Consider the following 17378-nt stretch of genomic DNA (forward strand, 5'->3'; position numbering starts at 1 on the left):
GTTTGGACAACCTCAGCGCCAAACGCCTCTACCTTCACCTTCACCTTTGCTAAACCTACCTAATTTACATTGCCCACAAATCAAGTACCGATCTCTTCTGCCTTTACCTCTACCGAACCTACCTACCTTACCTCAACTACAATTCCTGCTGCCTAGCAGCCTGCAGCACTGATTGTCTCTACCTCTTCGTCTAGTAACTCTCTTGACTAGCCCTGATTTCGCTCAACTTAGCAGAAGACTTTTCTCTCCAATCTCGATTGCTTGGTGAACTCACGTCACTTCGTGACTTCGTGGGCGTTTGACAGTTGTTAGATCCGATTGCAGTATATCGACGATCCATTGATGTGCTCTCACAGAGAACTACCACTTGAATAACGAACGCTAACAACTCCAGATATCATGGATCTCACGAAGAACTCAACCAAGAAAACCATCGGGGGCTCTTGGCTTCACCAATCGGTTAGCGCACAGTTAACTGTCAAAGAGGAAGAAGTCAATCCGAATCGTGCCTTTTATGTTTGTAAATTTATATCTTTTCTTGATAAAGTATGTATTCTGTAGGAAATCACTGTAGCTTACATTCTCTGATTATCAATATAATTGCCTCTGGAGAAGATGAACGATTGAATAACACTCTGAAGACATATATCCAAGTCACCTTGCAAACTGAGAGAGAAAGTGATACTGTAGAACCGTGTAGTCCGTCTTGAAGTTCTTCTATTCGCTATGCTTTGAGAAACTACCTGCATCCAAGTTTACCGCTCTCCTTGATGGTGCAATTTAGTACTGATATCACCCTCGATTGCAAACTGATCATGTGCCTACAGCTTATAGCGCAACAAGTGATAGCATTTGCAACACGACGATCGTAGGAGCATGAAGATCTCCGACCCCGCAGTGTTGTCGCCAACAGATATCGTGCTTCCGCCTCACTTCCCGATGCAGTAAGTTCGTCTCCCATTGGGAGGCGGTGAAGATCTCCCATGCAGCAGATTCCCATCGCCAATTAGAGACTACTGCGTGTTAGGATATAAAGCGGTGATGTCATACACCAGGGTCCGTCAGGCACGAATCGATTGCACATATTTACAATTGGGTTTCAGGTTCGGTGTGGTGTGTTCGCAACTTCAATGCTGTGAAGTCGAAAAAGAGTTGTTTCGTTAATTCTCATTATGTGTTTGTTTGTCTTGGTATTAAGGAATTTGTGCCAACAGAGATTGAGCTGAAATCCATATTCACCCCGTACGCTATGCGCTAAACGCCAGAAGTCGTGATTGTTTTTATCGATTCGTTATACAGGGGCCCTCCTCAGATGCCTCCCAAAAGAAAAAGAAGCCTGCCATCCACAGATAAAACCCGAAATTCGAAACCCAGTCATAAGATACTCCTTCAAACATCAAATCATGAACGACAACCAAAGCATCGGCTCATAAGTAATTGCGATCATCGTCCCTGCTTGGCGATGAAGTTTCCAATCTGCTTCTTCATCATCTTCCCGCCCTCGGCTTTGATCACCGGCACTGCGTACTGCAAGAACATGTCCTTGGCTTGGTCCTGCCACTTGCTGTCCTTGCGACTGGTGCCGGGCCGCTTTACGCGCCTGTCGTCGCGCTCCCGACGCTCGGGGTAACGGTCCCGGTCGTCACGACGTCGCGGCCTGTCGTAGTCGTCATAATGGTGGTCGCGACGAGGGCGCGGGTCGTCGTAAGGATCGCGAGGCCTGGGTCGCGGGTCATCGTAGGGGTCTCGTCGCGGGCGCGGATCATCGTAGGGATCTCTGCGCGGACGGTTGTGGCGGTTGTCTGAGAAGTATTCTTCGTCGCGGGGACGCTCGTAGCGACGAGGGCGGTCGTGGTAGTAGTCTGTGTCGTACTCGTCTCGGTGTCTTGGTCGTGGCGCCGCGGGGGATCTGTGACGGCGAGGTGGCCGTGGGGGTGGACTCTCTGAGTCTGAGTCTGAGTGGTAGTGCTTTGGGGGTTCGCGGTAGGTTTGACGTCTTTGTGGTCGTGGTCCTCCTGGGAGCGTTTAGTATGCGATGAATGTATGGGACGGGCATTGGTTGCTTACCTCTAGGTCGGTCGTAGTCGTCGTCCTCGTAGCGCCTGCGCCTTTGATCGCGATATGGATCTTGTGGTGGGATTTGTCTACCACCGTAGTCGTCGGTGTAGACTGGTTCGCCTGGTCATGGCTGTAAGTCCGGTGTGATCATCTAGGTGATGCCCGAAGGCGAGGGTGATACTTACGTGGATATGGAGAAGGCATGGTGTATTGAGTTGGTGGAGCTTTAGTCCAAGGTGTTCTTCAAGCTGGAGCTATGGACCCTCTTCTGCAGGTACATGAGAGAACGACGACAGGCAACTGTAGATATAACAAAAAGTGTCGTTTGACTGCCTCCGCGTTCTCACATTACCCGAACCCTGACTTGGTTTTTCGGGGGGCTGTGTCGTCATAATCCCTGCTCCGCCGTAGGTCCACATGCCCAGTCCGGAGATGCCCTACGCAGTGCATATGCAAAAACCCTTAAGAAAGGGTTTGCACGGTAAGCTCGGCGCGGGATAGTGGGCTCGCGTGGCCAGGCACTACTGGAGAAGATCACATGTGGAACATTATCATTGTGCATGAGGGTGATGCGTAACTTTGCACGGTGATGGTCACGCAAAATTGTGTGGAATGACCTGGGAGAGATCTGGGCCGCTACGGTTGAGGCGCCCCCGCGGGATCGTCCCATTAGGGGAATGACCAGCACTGCCTGATAGCCGGCTCAGGCGACAATAATGGACGGCGTGGACGGCGTGGACGGATGATTCAAAGCATGACTGGACTCGACTTGACTGGTCGGCTGTTGGGAGCCTGGCACTCCTGGGACTGATTACAGCTCGACTGGAGCTTTCTGGCGATTTCCGACAATTGTGGCGGTGTAACTGTGGCGGTGCCACAATACAAAGGGTGCATTTCAGCTGCTCAGGGAGCGTGGTGTATGATATTTTCCCGAGGGTCTGGACTCATCGAATATTGAAGTCGTTGGTGAAGTCAGAATGTCACCATCGTGTTCGGTGATGCTTTGGTTACATGTCCATCAATATGCAACAGCGCGGCGTGCGGAACGTTTTACTGATCTATTCTTGCTATATTTGCACTGATATTATACACAGTACCCCCATTATGACCTCAATATCAATAGAGCGGTGTAACAATGTGCTAGGCCTGTGGTTGCGCACTCTATCATACCTAGACAACCATGACGCTATAGTTCCCCACATGAGGGGCTAGAGACTGGTAAATCACCCTATCCTGTTGAGGTGCATTTCTATATCTTGAAGGAACTCCCATAAGTATCTTTTCGACTCTTCACAAGCTTCCATTCGAAGTAGTGTTTACCCCCATGGGTCCTTGAACACCCCTCTCACCCTTCTTATCGAACATGTGACTCGGAAGTAATCCAGCTCAGCCTTATGGAATCGGCAACTCCGTGCCGGTAGCGATTGTAGTGTTCTAGGCTTGCGCTCAGTGCTGGAACATCCTGGTCTGTCTCTATTCCCTTCGCAAAGATGCGACAGATAGAGAGATACGCTTTACAGATGTCCTGTATTGCACGCTTGTTGAACAGCATCTTACTGTCCTTATTGATAGCCTCTTCAACGAATTCAAAACCGGAGCCAGGATTGACTCTGAGTTGTAATCAATATGTATGATACAGCCCGCTCGCCATATTCGTCATGCACTCGCATAGTCGATGTTCTAGCCGTAGGCTTCATCCGCACGACGAACGACACCGGGACTCCGGATGTACCTTGCCATGCATGCAGCGTACGTTGCGGATCGCCTTTTCTAGACGAGGCCTCTTTGGTTTGCTCAGAATGATGAGGACCTCCAGAAACTTCGATATCCTTGAACACCGACCCATTACCGCCAGGACACATAGCCGGACCAGCTTGTGCTTCCTGGCTCCACCTCTTATACCACAGCCAATGCATCGTGCACTAGGCCATTGGAACTTGTGTCATCGGCGTTCGATGTTCTCTCATAGTGTTCGTTTCCATAGTCAAGTTGATGGTTGTCGCGCGATAGGGAAGGCATCAGAGCCTCGAGTACCGTACCGCCGACGTTGCCGTGAGGAGGACTGAAGACAAAATACTGGGACGGGAGAGCGGATCGCACGACAGCTTGTACTCTGGCACGATATCAGTACAATGGAAATTGTTGAGAACCCCCAATTCAATAGACACTTTACCTTTGAAACTCTGCAATGTCCCACCCGATGTATCCTGCCTTTTCGGACTTCTCGACAAGAGCATCCATCCTCTTCTCCGAAGAATCCGATCGCCCCATGTGCACACCCATCCCAGCGAACAGAAGCGCCATGCCGCCTGCCGCGCTACCACGTCCCACTATCTCAATCTAGAAAGGCAAATCAGTCTCCAAGTCCCGATTCGAGAACAGAGTAACGGGATCGACCTACGGAATGAACTTATCGATCATAATCAATACCGTCCGATCGACTCAACAAACCACGCAGTGCGACAAGCGAACTCAGAGCAAGAATGGCGACGTAGAGATAAGTCAAGGAGGAGAATTGAGGTAGAGTGGGATCCTGGTAGTGGAGCCAGCCGTCGAGTGTCATGATGACTTGCAGGAATGTCGGATCTCTGAATAATTGATCGTCGTTGTTTCTTTTTCAATTAATGACAATTGAACGCATTCAATTTTATAACAGGAGCGATTGTATGCAGAACGATGATTGACAGGGAGTAGTTTTCCAATCATTGTGACGTCGGCGGGGGTGAGGGTCTACTTAAGGACGTTAGGGTAAGTAAGCTGTTGAGTTAACTAACTAAAGCGGAAGCGCCCGGTACCGTACCTAGATGTCATGGAGGGATAAGCGTCCGGTATGTTCGTTATCCATTTGTTATTGGGTGCGTTATTGAAATGTTGGGATTTTTGGGATTCTTTGATTGGTGGTGCTCTGGAATGTAATTCTAGTTTTGATATGTAACTAGTCTCACAGCACACTTTTGATAACGGCCTATGATACCACCCATCTCTTCTTTAGATCGCTACTGTTGTAAACATTGCGAGAAGAATTTAACATTCATACTATATATTGGGAACCTTCATGTTCCCACACTCATCGCCTTGCAACGCAATCGTTCGTTGTGCTAGAGGTCCTCAATAAACAGCCTACAATCGGGCGTAGCATACAAGTTTTATGCATATTGACTAGAAAACCTCGCTTGGTGTGGGAAAGGTATCATGCATGAGCTGTGTAGTACCAGAGTGTACTATCAGATGGATCGATTGGCTTAGGTGTAGCCGGATTCTCAAAGCATGACGAAGAGAAAAAGTCTTCGATAAGTTAGGTGATAAATGATATAGGTTTTGTGCAGCAATTATTTGATTCTCTCTATGCCATAAAACCTAAATAGTAAAGTACTACAGCGTTACGCATATCGTCAAAGTCTACAGGTATAATTTCATCAATAATCACAACTTGTATAGTAGTTGGTGTTTGCCTGCTGAATGATAATTACACTAGAAAAAGCATAGACAGATATGCAAGGTACGATTGTAAATTCGTAGAGTTATATCATAATGCCAAAAGGAATGCCTGAGCATGTAGTATGTACAGCAGCTCTAGACAAATTCAGAAGATGTGATATAAGATTTACCCCCTCCTGCACTGATATATCATAATATGCTTTACTCTCCTATTGCTCGCAGGAACTGACACATTTCCTTGCCAATTATACAGTTGAAAAAAAGTAGTGTCATATTGAAGATAGCCACTAGCAGATACTATTAGGGTTCTTCAGGTCTATCTCATTAATTCTTGATAATAAATGCTTAGCTGCCTTAAAATTTGAAGTGTCTGCCTGCACTTCTGAGGCCACTTATAGAAGACCGGGTATGCAGGCCTAGAGATATTTTACTTGCTGCACTGAGAGGAAGTGTATGATATTGTTCCCGCTCTGCTTATTGTTTTCTATGTTAGTTCAAAGCTATATAAGCACATATAAAGCAGAAGTGTGTACTTAATATCTACATACGATTGGCACGTCAGGCTGCCCACCCGCGAGTTTTATGTATCTCCTCTACCTAAAGTATCTAGCTGAAAGTGCACTGTAGCCAGTAAACAGTCCTAAAACCTCGCAAATGCATGGTTGTGGGCATGAAGTAGAGAGCCATCCCGGAGTGCTAACCCTCCGTAGTTCTAAGATAGTAGTATATATAAGTCAATGGACTCCATACCGTTCGCGCTGGTTTCTGTTTGCATCATGGACACGTTCAGCTTCAGGTTCGAAAGGACAGACTTCCAAAGGACAAACCATTGACCGCCACTTTCACTTGAACGGCAGACATAGCAGTAAATGCCTTGGCGCAATCTCACTTCACTTGCTTTGGCCTGTGCGGTCTCTCTTTCGTTCTCAAGCCCACACCTTTTTATACTTAAGCCCCCGACCTTTTCTACTTAAGCTTATAACATTTTTTTTTAAACGTATAACTTCTTTTCCTTAAGTCTACACTTCTCTTTCTTAAGCTTACAGCCTTCCTTCCTTAAGCCTACGACTTGCCTTATTTAAGTCTACTACCTTTCTTTCTTGACCCATAACTCTTCTATCTATTCAAGCCTACAACCTATCTAGCTTTTCCTCAAGCCCGTAAACGTTCTGCCTCGTGCTCAAGCCGGTTATTTCCAGCTTCTTCATCAAGCCGGAAAATCTCTACTTCATTTTCTCCAGACCGGATCACGCCATCGAAACGACCTTCAAAGCCTGCCTCTGAGTAAGATACAAGATGGACAAGTACCAAAAGAGTTCATATATGGAGACGAGTGTCTCGCTGGCATTTACGATTGTGTCCGTCAATAATGGGAAAGCTACGCTGTCAAAGGGCCAGCCAACGTCGCAGCAGGTTGCCAAACACCTCGACCCGGGCCGCCGAGCATTTGATAGCCAGCCGTTACTAGGTCAATCCATAGTAAAGGAAATCCCTAAAGGTGGAATCACCCAATCTCCGATAAAACAGAAATTCCGGTACTTCATGGAGTTTGCCCTGAGAGCTGGGCTATCGGCTCTGTACGAGTACAGGTACTCCATGTACACGGAGTATCCCGGTTCCGCAAGCATGAATCCCATCAGTGCATGGTTGGACGAGGCGGAGGGAGTCACAAAGGCCTATACTGCAGTGGTGACTCTGGATATGTCTTGCAAGCGGCTTCCAAATCTCACGCCGGGAGACCGTGTACACGTTCATCTGGGAGATTCGCTTCTAGATCGTCGACCAACTTGGAGCGGAGTGATAATGCCAGCTGGACGTACTACTAATTTTGGCCAAGTCACCATCGCAATCCGGCCAGAGAATCCCGAAAACCCTCGCATTACGGATGTCAGTTTTCGCACTCGAGTCATCGTCATGGCAGAAACGGACAACAAGGACATCAATCGACAGTTCATAGCACTTCGCCATTTTCACATCTCACCAGCGGAACTCAAGTCTCCTAGCGCCAGGGTAAACCTCCTCGCGCAACATCAACTGTTTTTTCAGTGCGATGGACATGAGCGGCTCTCATCTTCTAATTTGTACGCGGCTCTAAGAGATCCTAACTCAAGCCGATTGTGCAGTTACGTCCAGAAGATACTTCTGCCCCACCAGCGCAAGGCGTTCAAGTTCTGGTGCACCGGCGGGCTGCGAGCGAACACTGCAGTCGTCGCAGGTCCGTCCGGCACTGGCAAAACCACTTTGGTGATCCACGCCATGAAACCTTTTCTGGGAAAGGTGAAGAAGCTGATCAGGGCATCTGAGAAACCAGGTGTGGAGGAATCTTCACGAGTGGAAGAGGAGGTTGAGCGTGGCCGCATAACAGCAGTTGCAGCTGCTAATGAGAGCGTCGATAAGCTTCATGAACAGCTGATGACCGAAGCTCGAGCATTCTGCGAAGAGCAAGGCCTCCCTCCTCCACTTGGATTCCGAAAACACTCGGATGTGACATTTAAGATGGCTATTCGGGCGATGCGTAATCGAGGTTTTATTACTAGCCTCGAAAAGCTATCATCTAGGGAAACAGGAGAAAGTCTACCACTCGAGGAGACTGATAGGGTGCTGGCCGAATATAAAAAGGCCATTAAAGGTAGTAAATACCCGGGTATTCAAGATGTCCGGATGAAAGATATTTTCAGCTCTGAGGCGTACTATCTCCTACAACTCGCCGGGGCCTTTGCTCCATCCCCTGAACTGCAAGCAGCATTCTCCCCGGAAGAGTTGGCCGAGAAAAGGCGAACTATCGGTAGTTTTTTGTTGAGTGTGGATTGGGAACTTCTTGAGCGTCTCCCTAAGGCCGATGAGAGACATCGGCCTGCTCGAGAAATCATCAAACTTGGTATGGAGTGCCTGGAAAGCCGTGCAGCAATCGTGACCGTCTCAGCCAGCAATGGCATGGTGCAAGAGTTCGCTGCGCAACGGAAGTCACACGTTGTATTCATCGAAGAGGCAACTCGACTGACAGACGCACAACTGACTGGGTACTGGTCACTGTATTATGATGCCTACGCAAGGTTCGTGATTGGTGATTGGCGGCAGCTTCCTCCATCTATATTTGGGCCAAAGGAACAGAACCCATTTCAAGATCAGGCTTCTTGTCCTCTTCTGAAGAGACTCAAGGACACAGACTTTCCGGTTCAGGAGCTAGACACAACACGTCGTTTTGGTAATCCAGAAACGTTGAAATTGTGCCGGCAAGCGAATGAGCTATCCGATCTTCTTGCATCTCCTGATGCATCACGCCCAAGAGAAGCTCTCGGAGTAAGGAAAGCAAACAAAGCACTGTACGACCTAGACTTTCCCGTAGTTTGTGTCGATATCTATCCCTCTGAGCCTGAAAAGGATGAGATGACGGGCTCCTGGTACTGCGAAGCATCCGCTAACGCAGTTATTCATGACATTCTCCACCGTCTGAAGGAAACACCAGGAGATTGCATTGGCTACGAGACACCTTACCGGGCGCAGCTTACACTCATGAAAAGGAAAATCGAGGACTTGGTATCCCACAAACGTCGGTCGGGGGAGCATTCCCTTGCGAACGAACTTTCAAAAGTCCTCTTGAGTACGGTTGACAGCTTTATGGGTGCCGAACGGCCCATTGTGCTGCTAGATGTTGTTATCGTTGGTCACATAATGGATCTCCCTCGCACCATCGTTGCTGCAACTAGGGCTAAGGATGGGTTCGTTATCTTCTGCAACGTCCACAGCCTTCGCCGACATGAGAGCCGGGGGAATCACCCACTGAAAGTCATCGTAGAGGGATTGGAGCTTTCTCGCCGGTTTAGATGCAATCAAGCTGTGCAAAATACTCTTGAAGAGAAGTATGGACTTCTAGGATGATCTCGAAATATTCAGAGCGTCGCATAGTCCACGTTGCGAAAAACGATGAATCATTCATCTTTGACCAAGCGAATTTCTCCAGAACGTTTGAGTTGACCTACCCAATTTTCGGCTTCTTCGGCTGCCAGTGTTTTATGGAGCAATTAGACATCTTAACAAGACCGAAGGGACTTTATTGAAGTCTCAAAAACAGATCCACGGAAAAGAAAGAATAGAGAAGAATTGTTGGCAGAACAAGATTGCTCAATGAAACCTGAAGACATGATGAACTCGAACATCTATTCATTCTTTCGTTATACGTTTTGTCTTATTCTACCAAATCTTGAAAAGAACGAACGAATTTCGAGGCGATTACTATCAGTTCAGCAACGCCATATTATTTACGAGTGATGTGCGAAAAAATGCTAGCCTTAGAACGGGTTATGGGGATCCGTCCGTGCGGGAGAAGGATGACGTGGGGTCACACAAAAGAAGCCACTCAGGATGTCATTCAAAGTTGTTGTCAATCATTAGCTCGTAAACAACACTAAACCTTTCCCTTACACTCCCGCACTTCAGTCTGCAACATGGCTACAGACCCTTTACTTGCGGTCGCCGTAGACACCAACGACCACGCAGCCGTAGATTTCCCAACAGCATCGCCGGGGCTTCCAGGCCGTCTTTGGGCCATTAGCGATCTCCACCTGTCTTACAAGACGAACCGCGAAGAGCTTCAGAAGCTTCTACCTCGACCCAATGACGGACTGATTCTATGCGGCGATATTGGCGAATCTCCAGATCACCTCCACGAAGCTTTCACGAAAGCGACAGCCTGCTTCAAGCAAGTATTCTGGGCCCCGGGAAACCACGAATTGTATACTCTACCCACACAGAGACACAGCGGCCTGCGCGGGGAGAAGAAGTATGAAGAGTGCGTTGAGATCGCTCGAGAATATGGCGTGAAGACGCCCGAGGACGACTTCGTCTTATGGCAAGGCGAGGGCGGGCCCTGTATAATCGCACCGATATTCACGCTGTACGACTACAGCTTTCGGCCGGATGATGTCAAACTAGAAGATGCTCTCGATTGGGCGCGAGAAAAGGATATTGAGGCGACCGATGAACATCTACTTCATCCAGATCCGTACTCATCACGCATAGAATGGTGCAATGCGCTGTTGGCGCGAACAGAGCACCGGCTGTCTGCAGCTGTCGCATCGAACCCCGGTGTGCAATTGATCATTGTCGGGCACTGGCCGTTGCGACATGATCTGGTGAAGCTTCCCAACGTTCCGAGATTTAGTCTTTGGTGCGGTACAAAGAAGACAACAGACTGGCACAAGAAATTCAATGCTAAAGTCGTTGTCAGCGGCCACCTGCATATCAGGAGGACGGATTGGATCGATGGCACACGATTCGAAGAGGTTAGTCTGGGCTATCCCAGGCAATGGCAGGAGTGCATGGACAGAGGATTGGATGTGAATGATCTCTTGAGAGAGATATTACCTGGCCCTGAAGAACCCCCGCTAGAACAACGCGCTACAAGATGGAGACGGTACGGATGAGGCTGTCAGGTGCAAACATAGCTCCGCTAAAGACCGTTATCGCTCGGCCAGACTTGTTGTGCCGCGCAAACCACAATGACACCTGGGAGGTAGACCGCGCTTTCATATCAATTGGCGGGTCATTCTACGCTCTACACCATATAGACAACTCCATTTCCCAACGTGGTCGTACTTTGAATCTCGTTGTACGTTCATGTACTCATCCCACTACCCAGTCTCCTTCCTACAAGGGTAACGCAAGTCAGATGGGATCGACCAATCCTCCCGTCCGCCTAAACCACGCACTGGCCGACCGCACCTGTCAACCCCAGGCCGCCCCAGACCCTTTGGTGGGAACGCATGACAACCTAATATATGAATGCCCAGGATCCGCACGAACTATTTCTCCATGCAGCATTCAACCCGATCCTGCATTAAACATGACTTGCGCATCACTGCTCGGTGCATACAAATCTGGGAACGTTCCTGGCTCGGAGCTGGTTAAATCAGGGTGTTGGCCCTGGCGTTTAGCATACAATAGGGCAGGTCGCCATAACGTCGTTGTAAACATGTCCAATTGAACTTCATGTGCGTGTCTCCACGAGCGCTGTCCTGCCTGCTAGCTCCAAGAACCCGGGCGTTCTCCTTCGCCGAGCAACCATAGCAAGAAGCTATGGACGATACTTAAATGCTTTGCTATCCTGTGTAGTTTTGGAGCCATCCTCTGTAGCACTGCGCGCAGTTCTCCAAGAGCATCCGAGTCAAGAAAAGTCAAGCACAGAAGACCTTCAGTACAAGTCTCTACAATGCACTTCAGCATCGGACAAGTAGCGTGTGGTGTTGTCGCTTTGTCGACCACCGTCACAGCTGCTCCCTTCAGCTTCCTGACTCGTCGCGCAGTCATCAACCATGATGCTGTTGTTGGATTCCCTCAGACTGTTCCCTCAGGAACAGCAGGAAACCTGTACCTCAAGTACAAGCCATGGCTCAAGGTCTTCAACGGCTGTGTTCCTTTCCCCGCCGTCAATGCCAACGGCGACACTGGGTACGTCTAACCCCTCAATCCCAAGTCCGTACGGAGAAATCGGAGAAATGAATACTCACACTTCCCCAGCGGTGGCCTCGCAACCTCCGGCGACCCAAGCGGCGGCTGTTCCTCTTCCACAGGCCAAGTCTACGTTCGCGGTGGAACCTACAACGGCGCATACGGCATCATGTACTCATGGTACATGCCCAAGGACTCGCCGTCCAGCGGGCTCGGCCACCGCCACGACTGGGAGAACGCTGTCGTCTGGCTGTCCTCGCAATCCGAGTCCGCGACCGTCCGCGGCGTCGCCATCTCCGCGCACGGCGACTACCAAAAGGTCAGCGGCCATTTCGACGGCAGCAGGCCGTTGATTGGATATATTTCCGCCTGGCCGGTCAACCATCAGCTCATCGATACGTCGGATAAGGGTGGCGAGCAGCCGCTCATTGCGTGGGAGAGCTTGACGGCTGCGGCGAGGACTGCGATTGAGAATACGAATTTCGGTGATGCGACGCCGAGTTTTAGGGATAATAACTTCCAGAGTTATCTGGAGAAGGCCTACTTCTAGAGGTTGATGTGGGATGTAATTCACGAGGGAAGAGAAAGATATCATGAGGCAATGTGTGAATGAAACGGGTATTGAAGAATCGTAATAGTTTGATTGAATGAAAAAATACTCAACACGCAGAGGAATGCGTGAACGAAATGGATATAAAGCGTGATAAAAAGCGTGCTAGATCCCTAGCGACACGAAACAAGTGACCCCCTGACCTAAATTTGCACATACATAATTGAGATTGAGCCCAACGGCAGTGGTTGTATAACAGCCGCAGTTATGGGAATGTTCCTCCTCTACATTCTTATGCCGAATAAGCTGGTGGCGCTTCATTAAAGTCATCAGGAACTGGGAGCGGCAACGGAGCACCAGGAGACAAGGTAGACGAGTCACTGTTGACACCGGTAATTCTGGGATCCTGAGCCTGTACATGTTCTCCCCTAGCCACCTTGATGAACACTTCTTGTCTTGCTATTTGCAATTCTTGTCTTGCCGTCTGCAACTCCCTGCTAGCTCGCTGTAGTTCTTCATTCCGCTCGTTCACTCTCACGGCAGCTTCGTCCATCAGTCTGTTATGAATTGTGGTGGATTTGGCGACCTGTTCTTGGTTTTGCTTAATCTGAGCGTGCATCTCCATGTCTGTGAAGATGTTGTCGAAAACGACGTCCGACCAGATTGAACCGGTGTCAATATTTATTGGCCCCAGGTTTCCAATGTCAGGCTTGACATTCCTCAGCTGGTCCTGGAGCATAACGAGTTGCGACACCAAGTTATTGGCTCGCTGCAGGGCATTGAGCTTCATCATGGAGAACAGCGTATCACCGCCAAAGAGATCTCCCCTAGAACTATTACGTGCGTCGCTCAGTTCGTTGGTGATGATCTGAAGCTTCAACTTGCATTCGTTCAATATGCGGACGACTTGACGTTCCCTCTCGAGTGCTTCTGAGAAACGAGCGCACGTCTGTTGAGCGGCAGCTACGGCGGATTCTTTGGCGTCTTCCTCGGGCATACCTGGCGTGAAACCCGCGAAGATGGAGTTGTACAGTTCGTCGAGTTCGTGCTGGAGGGTATCATGTCGTTGGGCTTGAGTCTCCACTTTGTTCCTCTCGATCTCCGCCTCGGCTCGCAATTGACGTGCATACGCAAGCCCGTCTTCCGCTGTCTTCTGTGCCATCATCGCATCGTAGTAGTCCTTCTCTTCCTTGGCGGCTTTTTCCTCGAATCGACCCTTTCTTCCGGATGCTATGTGCGCGAAACGTCGAAATGTGGACTCGGAGTACTTCTTGTGCTGTTCGAGGTCGGCTGAGGTTCGCATTTTCAGGACGTGCACCTCCTTCTCGGACTTCACAATCTGCGTGTCCAGATCAGCGATGTAGTTGATTTGCTGGTAAAGCTTTTGCGGTGCGAAGTCATTTTCAGCGAGACCGGAGAGAAGTTGGGAATTGCGTTCTGATGCGGCCTGTATCTTCTGTTCGAGCTCTGACATTGTTCGTTGATGATAAGTTTTCGTATTTGATAGGATGATATGTGTTGATACTGTTTGTCAATGGACGAAACCGATGTTTCGAAGCGGGTCTTGCGACTTATATATTGTCTCACGATGAAGATACGACTGGAAAGCTGCCTTTGGTTAGTTATATCTTAAAGAGGTTGCCTGATGACATAGTTGAGCTGCTGAACTGGCTTGGCATATTGTTGGCATTCGGCTATCATCCTCTATCATCTGGCACTGCCACATTATGCTCTGAAGCAATCAATCGATCCTTCGCATGCATGGCATGCACTCGTAGGTCATCATTGGTTCACGGGTTTCGACAATGTTGGAGGACGGAAATCCTAGAGAAGGGGAACAGCTGCGCCACAGTGCTGGGGAAGTGTGGCGTAGCTTAGTGAGCACGTGGCGGGGTCCACTAGAACATGCTTCTCCAAGAGGAAAGGCTAAAAGCTGGCAGGATCATGATCATCTCCAGGAACCCGAAGAATATTCTGGAGATAGATGTTCGGAGTCGTGGAGCAAACGATGGGGGGTACGGGCAGACTGAGAATCTATTCGTACAATAAACTGGGGAGAGCGAAAAGAGGCGGGCCGAAGCTATCCGGAAAGGGAAATCAGTGCCACCAACTGCCGCCCAGGGAAATCTCAAGCACCGCTTCCGCCCCGCATAAGACGCGTTGGCTCATAGGCAGACTCCGTGAAGAAACAATTATTGTCTACACTGTGCAGTAGTAGTCAATAAAGATTCAATTATCAAGAATTCCTGTACCTGATTGTAGCTAGTTAATAGTTTGCTCGGCTAATGTTCGGGTGGCCTTCCCCATGCATCACGACAGTGACACATGCGTAACATCCAACCTCCGGCCCTTCTTGGTATCGATACACGCTATATGGGTAGGAAAGCCTCCCACCTCCAACTGCACTTAAAAACCTGAGCTGTGTCTTGAATTTCCCTCACGCACGATTTAATTATACCCCCATTGAGTCTCTCACGCCATCATGACAGACCGCCTGCAGCAGTTCACCGAGAAGCCCCGCGTCTTCATTCTCTCCGACATTTCAAACGAACCTGACGATGCCGAGTCACTATGCAGATACCTCCTCTACTCCAATCAGTTTGATACTGAGGGTCTGGTGGCATGTACGAGCACATGGATGAAGAACAAGGTCTGCCCGCAGGACATGCACAAGATTGTCGACGCATATGCCGGAGCTGTCGACAACCTCAACAAGAATGCACATCCAGACCACCAATACCCCTCTGCGGACTTCTTTCGAAGCCTCATTCACAAGGGCGCCGAGGTATGTTTTATTTATGATCCTATAAATTCCATTGCCAACAAAATTATAGACATACGGTATGACCGCCGTGGGCGACGACATCCCTCTTTCTGAGGGCGGAAAGCTTCTCCTCCAGAGCATCGAGAAGACCTCCCGAATCCCTCTCTGGATCCTCTGCTGGGGCGGAACAAACACCCTCGCCCAGGTCCTCCTCCACATCGACACCAAGTACGAGCCGGAAGATGCTCGACGCCTCATGTCTCGAATCCGCGTCTATGCTATCTCCGACCAAGACGACACCGGCGCATGGATCCGCACAAATTTCCCCGACATCTTCTACATCGCTTCGGTACATGGCTGGAACCAGTACGGACTCGCTGCCTGGACCGGTATTTCCGGAGACAAATACTACAAGTTCGATCAGGGTGGTCCCGACTTCACCAAGATGGAAAAGCAATGGGTCAAGGATAACATCCAGATTGGTCCCCTGGGAAGCGCATACCCGAACTACATGTTCATCCCCGAAGGCGATACCCCAACCTTCCTGTACCTCATCCAGAACGGCCTGGGTGTGTCAGAAAACCCCAACTACGGCTCGTGGGGTGGACGTTACGAGCGCACAGATGCCAGCTCGGCGGGTACAAACAGCAACCATTACAGCGACGCCGTCGATTCCGTCAAGGGCAAGGACGGCAAATCATACACCTCAAACCACGCCACCATCTGGCGATGGCGAGACGCTTTCCAGAACGACTTCGCCGCAAGGATACAATGGACCATGGAGCCCGACCTAGCGAAGACGAACCACCACCCCATCATCAACATCAATGGCGCAAAGGACCTCGCACCCCTTCGCATCTCCGCCGAAGCTGGCAGCACAATCACGCTCGACGCTACATGGACCTACGACCCAGATGGTGACAACCTCACCTTCAAGTGGTGGCACTACAAGGAGCCCACTGCCACCCAATGGTGGTGCGACGCCGAGGTTGCCGATCTCGTCATCAAGAAGCTCGATGACGAGGGCCGAAAGGTCGAAGTCACGCTCCCGCCCCCCGACAAATGCGCCGTCGAGCTGATGAGCCGAAAGCCTGTCGCGACGGGTCAACTGTTGCACTTGATCTTGGAGGTTACCGACGATGGCGGCCCACCATTGACCAGCTACCGCAGAGTGTTGATCCAGGCTACCAACCCTAAGTTGCTTGGTGGTGGACAGGGAGGCGATGCTATCCAGGAGGTTATGGATTTCGCTGCTACCCAGGGCGCTTGATGATATGATATTTATGATGATATCTAGACGATTGAGAAAAATACTTCTAAATGAAAATATAGTTCAATAACCAAAATTTCCCAGCACGTGAAGTTACAATTAGCCTAGACTGCGACGTTAAAGTAATTTGATAGCCAGCGATGCGAACACCCCTGAACAGCCTTCAAAATATAATGTTCTAACGAATGCCTAAGACGCGTTAATTTGTGCCTGGATGACCTGTAGTCTAGTAGATCTTTCTCTGTTCCTCATTCGCGCTAAGTCTCTTGAAAACCTTGACCAAGTTTATTGGACAGCGTTGCGTAGGGCCAGCTCTAAGTTCCCTCTGTTCAATGAGTCGGTAGGTACCTAGCGCAGTCCCCATAACTGATCCATGAATAATCTCATAATTCTAGGACATCACAGTGGTAGCAGTAAGATGATTGATCATAGGAGTAATATTAGCTTTTGAGGCTTTTCACCCGTTTGCTACGCCTTTGAGTAGGCTTTTATTTCCCCCTCTCCACAACACGATGTCTAATCCTGACGGTCATATACAGCATCTCTCATCCAACACCAAATAACTATACACAGAGAATATAAAAAGTACAGCTAAGAGCTTTTTGGGGGTATCTTCCAATCTAGTATCCACTCTTCTCGTCCTTGACAGCCTCGCCCATGGCCTGGGCGTCGGTCTTGTAGCTCTTGAATTTCCTGGCGGGGATCTTCTTGATGAACATCTCGTCGAGCTCCTCGTAGGTGCGGCCGGCAGTCTCGGGCTGGTAGAACCACAGGTAAACGAGACAGATACAGCTGAGACCGCCGAAAATGAAACCAAGACGGCCGCCGAGGTTGAGCTTGTCGGGGTTGAA

At 49.5% G+C, this 17378-nt stretch overlaps 8 protein-coding genes across 8 annotated transcripts in view; 4 read left to right on the forward strand and 4 right to left on the reverse strand.

Annotated features, from left to right (window-relative positions):
- Nucleotides 1-1107: 1107 nt before the first annotated feature.
- Nucleotides 1108-2354, reverse strand: BU24DRAFT_250482 (uncharacterized protein). The gene is made up of 3 exons (XM_033522373.1): nt 2244-2354; nt 2068-2178; nt 1108-2015 (listed from the first exon to the last, which is right to left on the reverse strand). The coding sequence occupies exons 1-3, from the start codon at nt 2260-2262 to the stop codon at nt 1444-1446; spliced, it is 702 nt and encodes a 233-aa protein (XP_033382325.1). The 5' UTR covers nt 2263-2354; the 3' UTR covers nt 1108-1443.
- A 1600-nt stretch (nt 2355-3954) lies between these two features.
- Nucleotides 3955-4621, reverse strand: BU24DRAFT_464702 (uncharacterized protein; the record flags this gene model as incomplete). The annotated part of the gene is made up of 4 exons (XM_033532224.1): nt 3955-4171; nt 4232-4398; nt 4460-4467; nt 4531-4621. 4 exons carry the CDS (start codon nt 4619-4621, stop codon nt 3955-3957), a joined length of 483 nt encoding a protein of 160 aa, XP_033382326.1.
- A 2171-nt stretch (nt 4622-6792) lies between these two features.
- On the forward strand, nt 6793-9375 carry BU24DRAFT_483871 (uncharacterized protein; the record flags this gene model as incomplete). Its single annotated transcript, XM_033533300.1, has 1 exon — nt 6793-9375. One exon carries the CDS (start codon nt 6793-6795, stop codon nt 9373-9375), a length of 2583 nt encoding a protein of 860 aa, XP_033382327.1.
- A 475-nt stretch (nt 9376-9850) lies between these two features.
- Nucleotides 9851-11363, forward strand: BU24DRAFT_250526 (metallophosphoesteras-like protein). The gene has a single exon (XM_033522374.1). The coding sequence runs from the start codon at nt 9942-9944 to the stop codon at nt 10917-10919; it is 978 nt and encodes a 325-aa protein (XP_033382328.1). The 5' UTR covers nt 9851-9941; the 3' UTR covers nt 10920-11363.
- Nucleotides 11364-11704: 341 nt separating this feature from the next.
- BU24DRAFT_442848 (NPP1-domain-containing protein) lies at nt 11705-12575 on the forward strand (the record flags this gene model as incomplete). Its single annotated transcript, XM_033530555.1, has 3 exons — nt 11705-11730; nt 11779-11943; nt 12013-12575. 3 exons carry the CDS (start codon nt 11705-11707, stop codon nt 12491-12493), a joined length of 672 nt encoding a protein of 223 aa, XP_033382329.1. The 3' UTR covers nt 12494-12575.
- BU24DRAFT_250544 (uncharacterized protein) lies at nt 12542-14133 on the reverse strand. Its single transcript, XM_033522375.1, has one exon. It carries the CDS (start codon nt 13965-13967, stop codon nt 12786-12788), a length of 1182 nt encoding a protein of 393 aa, XP_033382330.1. The 5' UTR covers nt 13968-14133; the 3' UTR covers nt 12542-12785.
- An 842-nt stretch (nt 14134-14975) lies between these two features.
- Nucleotides 14976-16527, forward strand: BU24DRAFT_411679 (DUF1593-domain-containing protein; the record flags this gene model as incomplete). The annotated part of the gene is made up of 2 exons (XM_033526059.1): nt 14976-15278; nt 15328-16527. The coding sequence occupies 2 exons, from the start codon at nt 14976-14978 to the stop codon at nt 16525-16527; spliced, it is 1503 nt and encodes a 500-aa protein (XP_033382331.1).
- Nucleotides 16528-17147: 620 nt separating this feature from the next.
- BU24DRAFT_351129 (MFS general substrate transporter) overlaps nt 17148-17378 on the reverse strand; it is a gene marked incomplete at both ends in the record, with an annotated part of 1730 nt that continues 1499 nt past the window's right edge. Inside the window, one exon of the mRNA XM_033523674.1 lies at nt 17148-17363. Coding sequence (XP_033382332.1) covers nt 17148-17363 — 216 coding nt within the window. The remainder of the gene's footprint in view (nt 17364-17378) is intronic.

The sequence above is a fragment of the Aaosphaeria arxii genome (genome assembly GCF_010015735.1).
Source record: "Aaosphaeria arxii CBS 175.79 unplaced genomic scaffold BU24scaffold_6, whole genome shotgun sequence".
Classification (NCBI taxonomy): domain Eukaryota; kingdom Fungi; phylum Ascomycota; class Dothideomycetes; order Pleosporales; genus Aaosphaeria; species Aaosphaeria arxii.

What these genes read in the sequence shown, in the direction of transcription:
- BU24DRAFT_250482 (XM_033522373.1), bottom strand. An exon ending in CGACTACGACCGACCTAGAG is followed by an intron (nt 2,016 to 2,067) that starts GTAAGCAACCAA and finishes AAACGCTCCCAG; the next exon opens with GAGGACCACGACCACAAAGA.
- BU24DRAFT_250526 (XM_033522374.1), top strand. Translation starts at nt 9,942, where the DNA reads ATGGCTACAGACCCTTTACTTGCGGTCGCCGTAGACACCAACGACCAC.
- BU24DRAFT_250544 (XM_033522375.1), bottom strand. Translation starts at nt 13,967, where the DNA reads ATGTCAGAGCTCGAACAGAAGATACAGGCCGCATCAGAACGCAATTCC.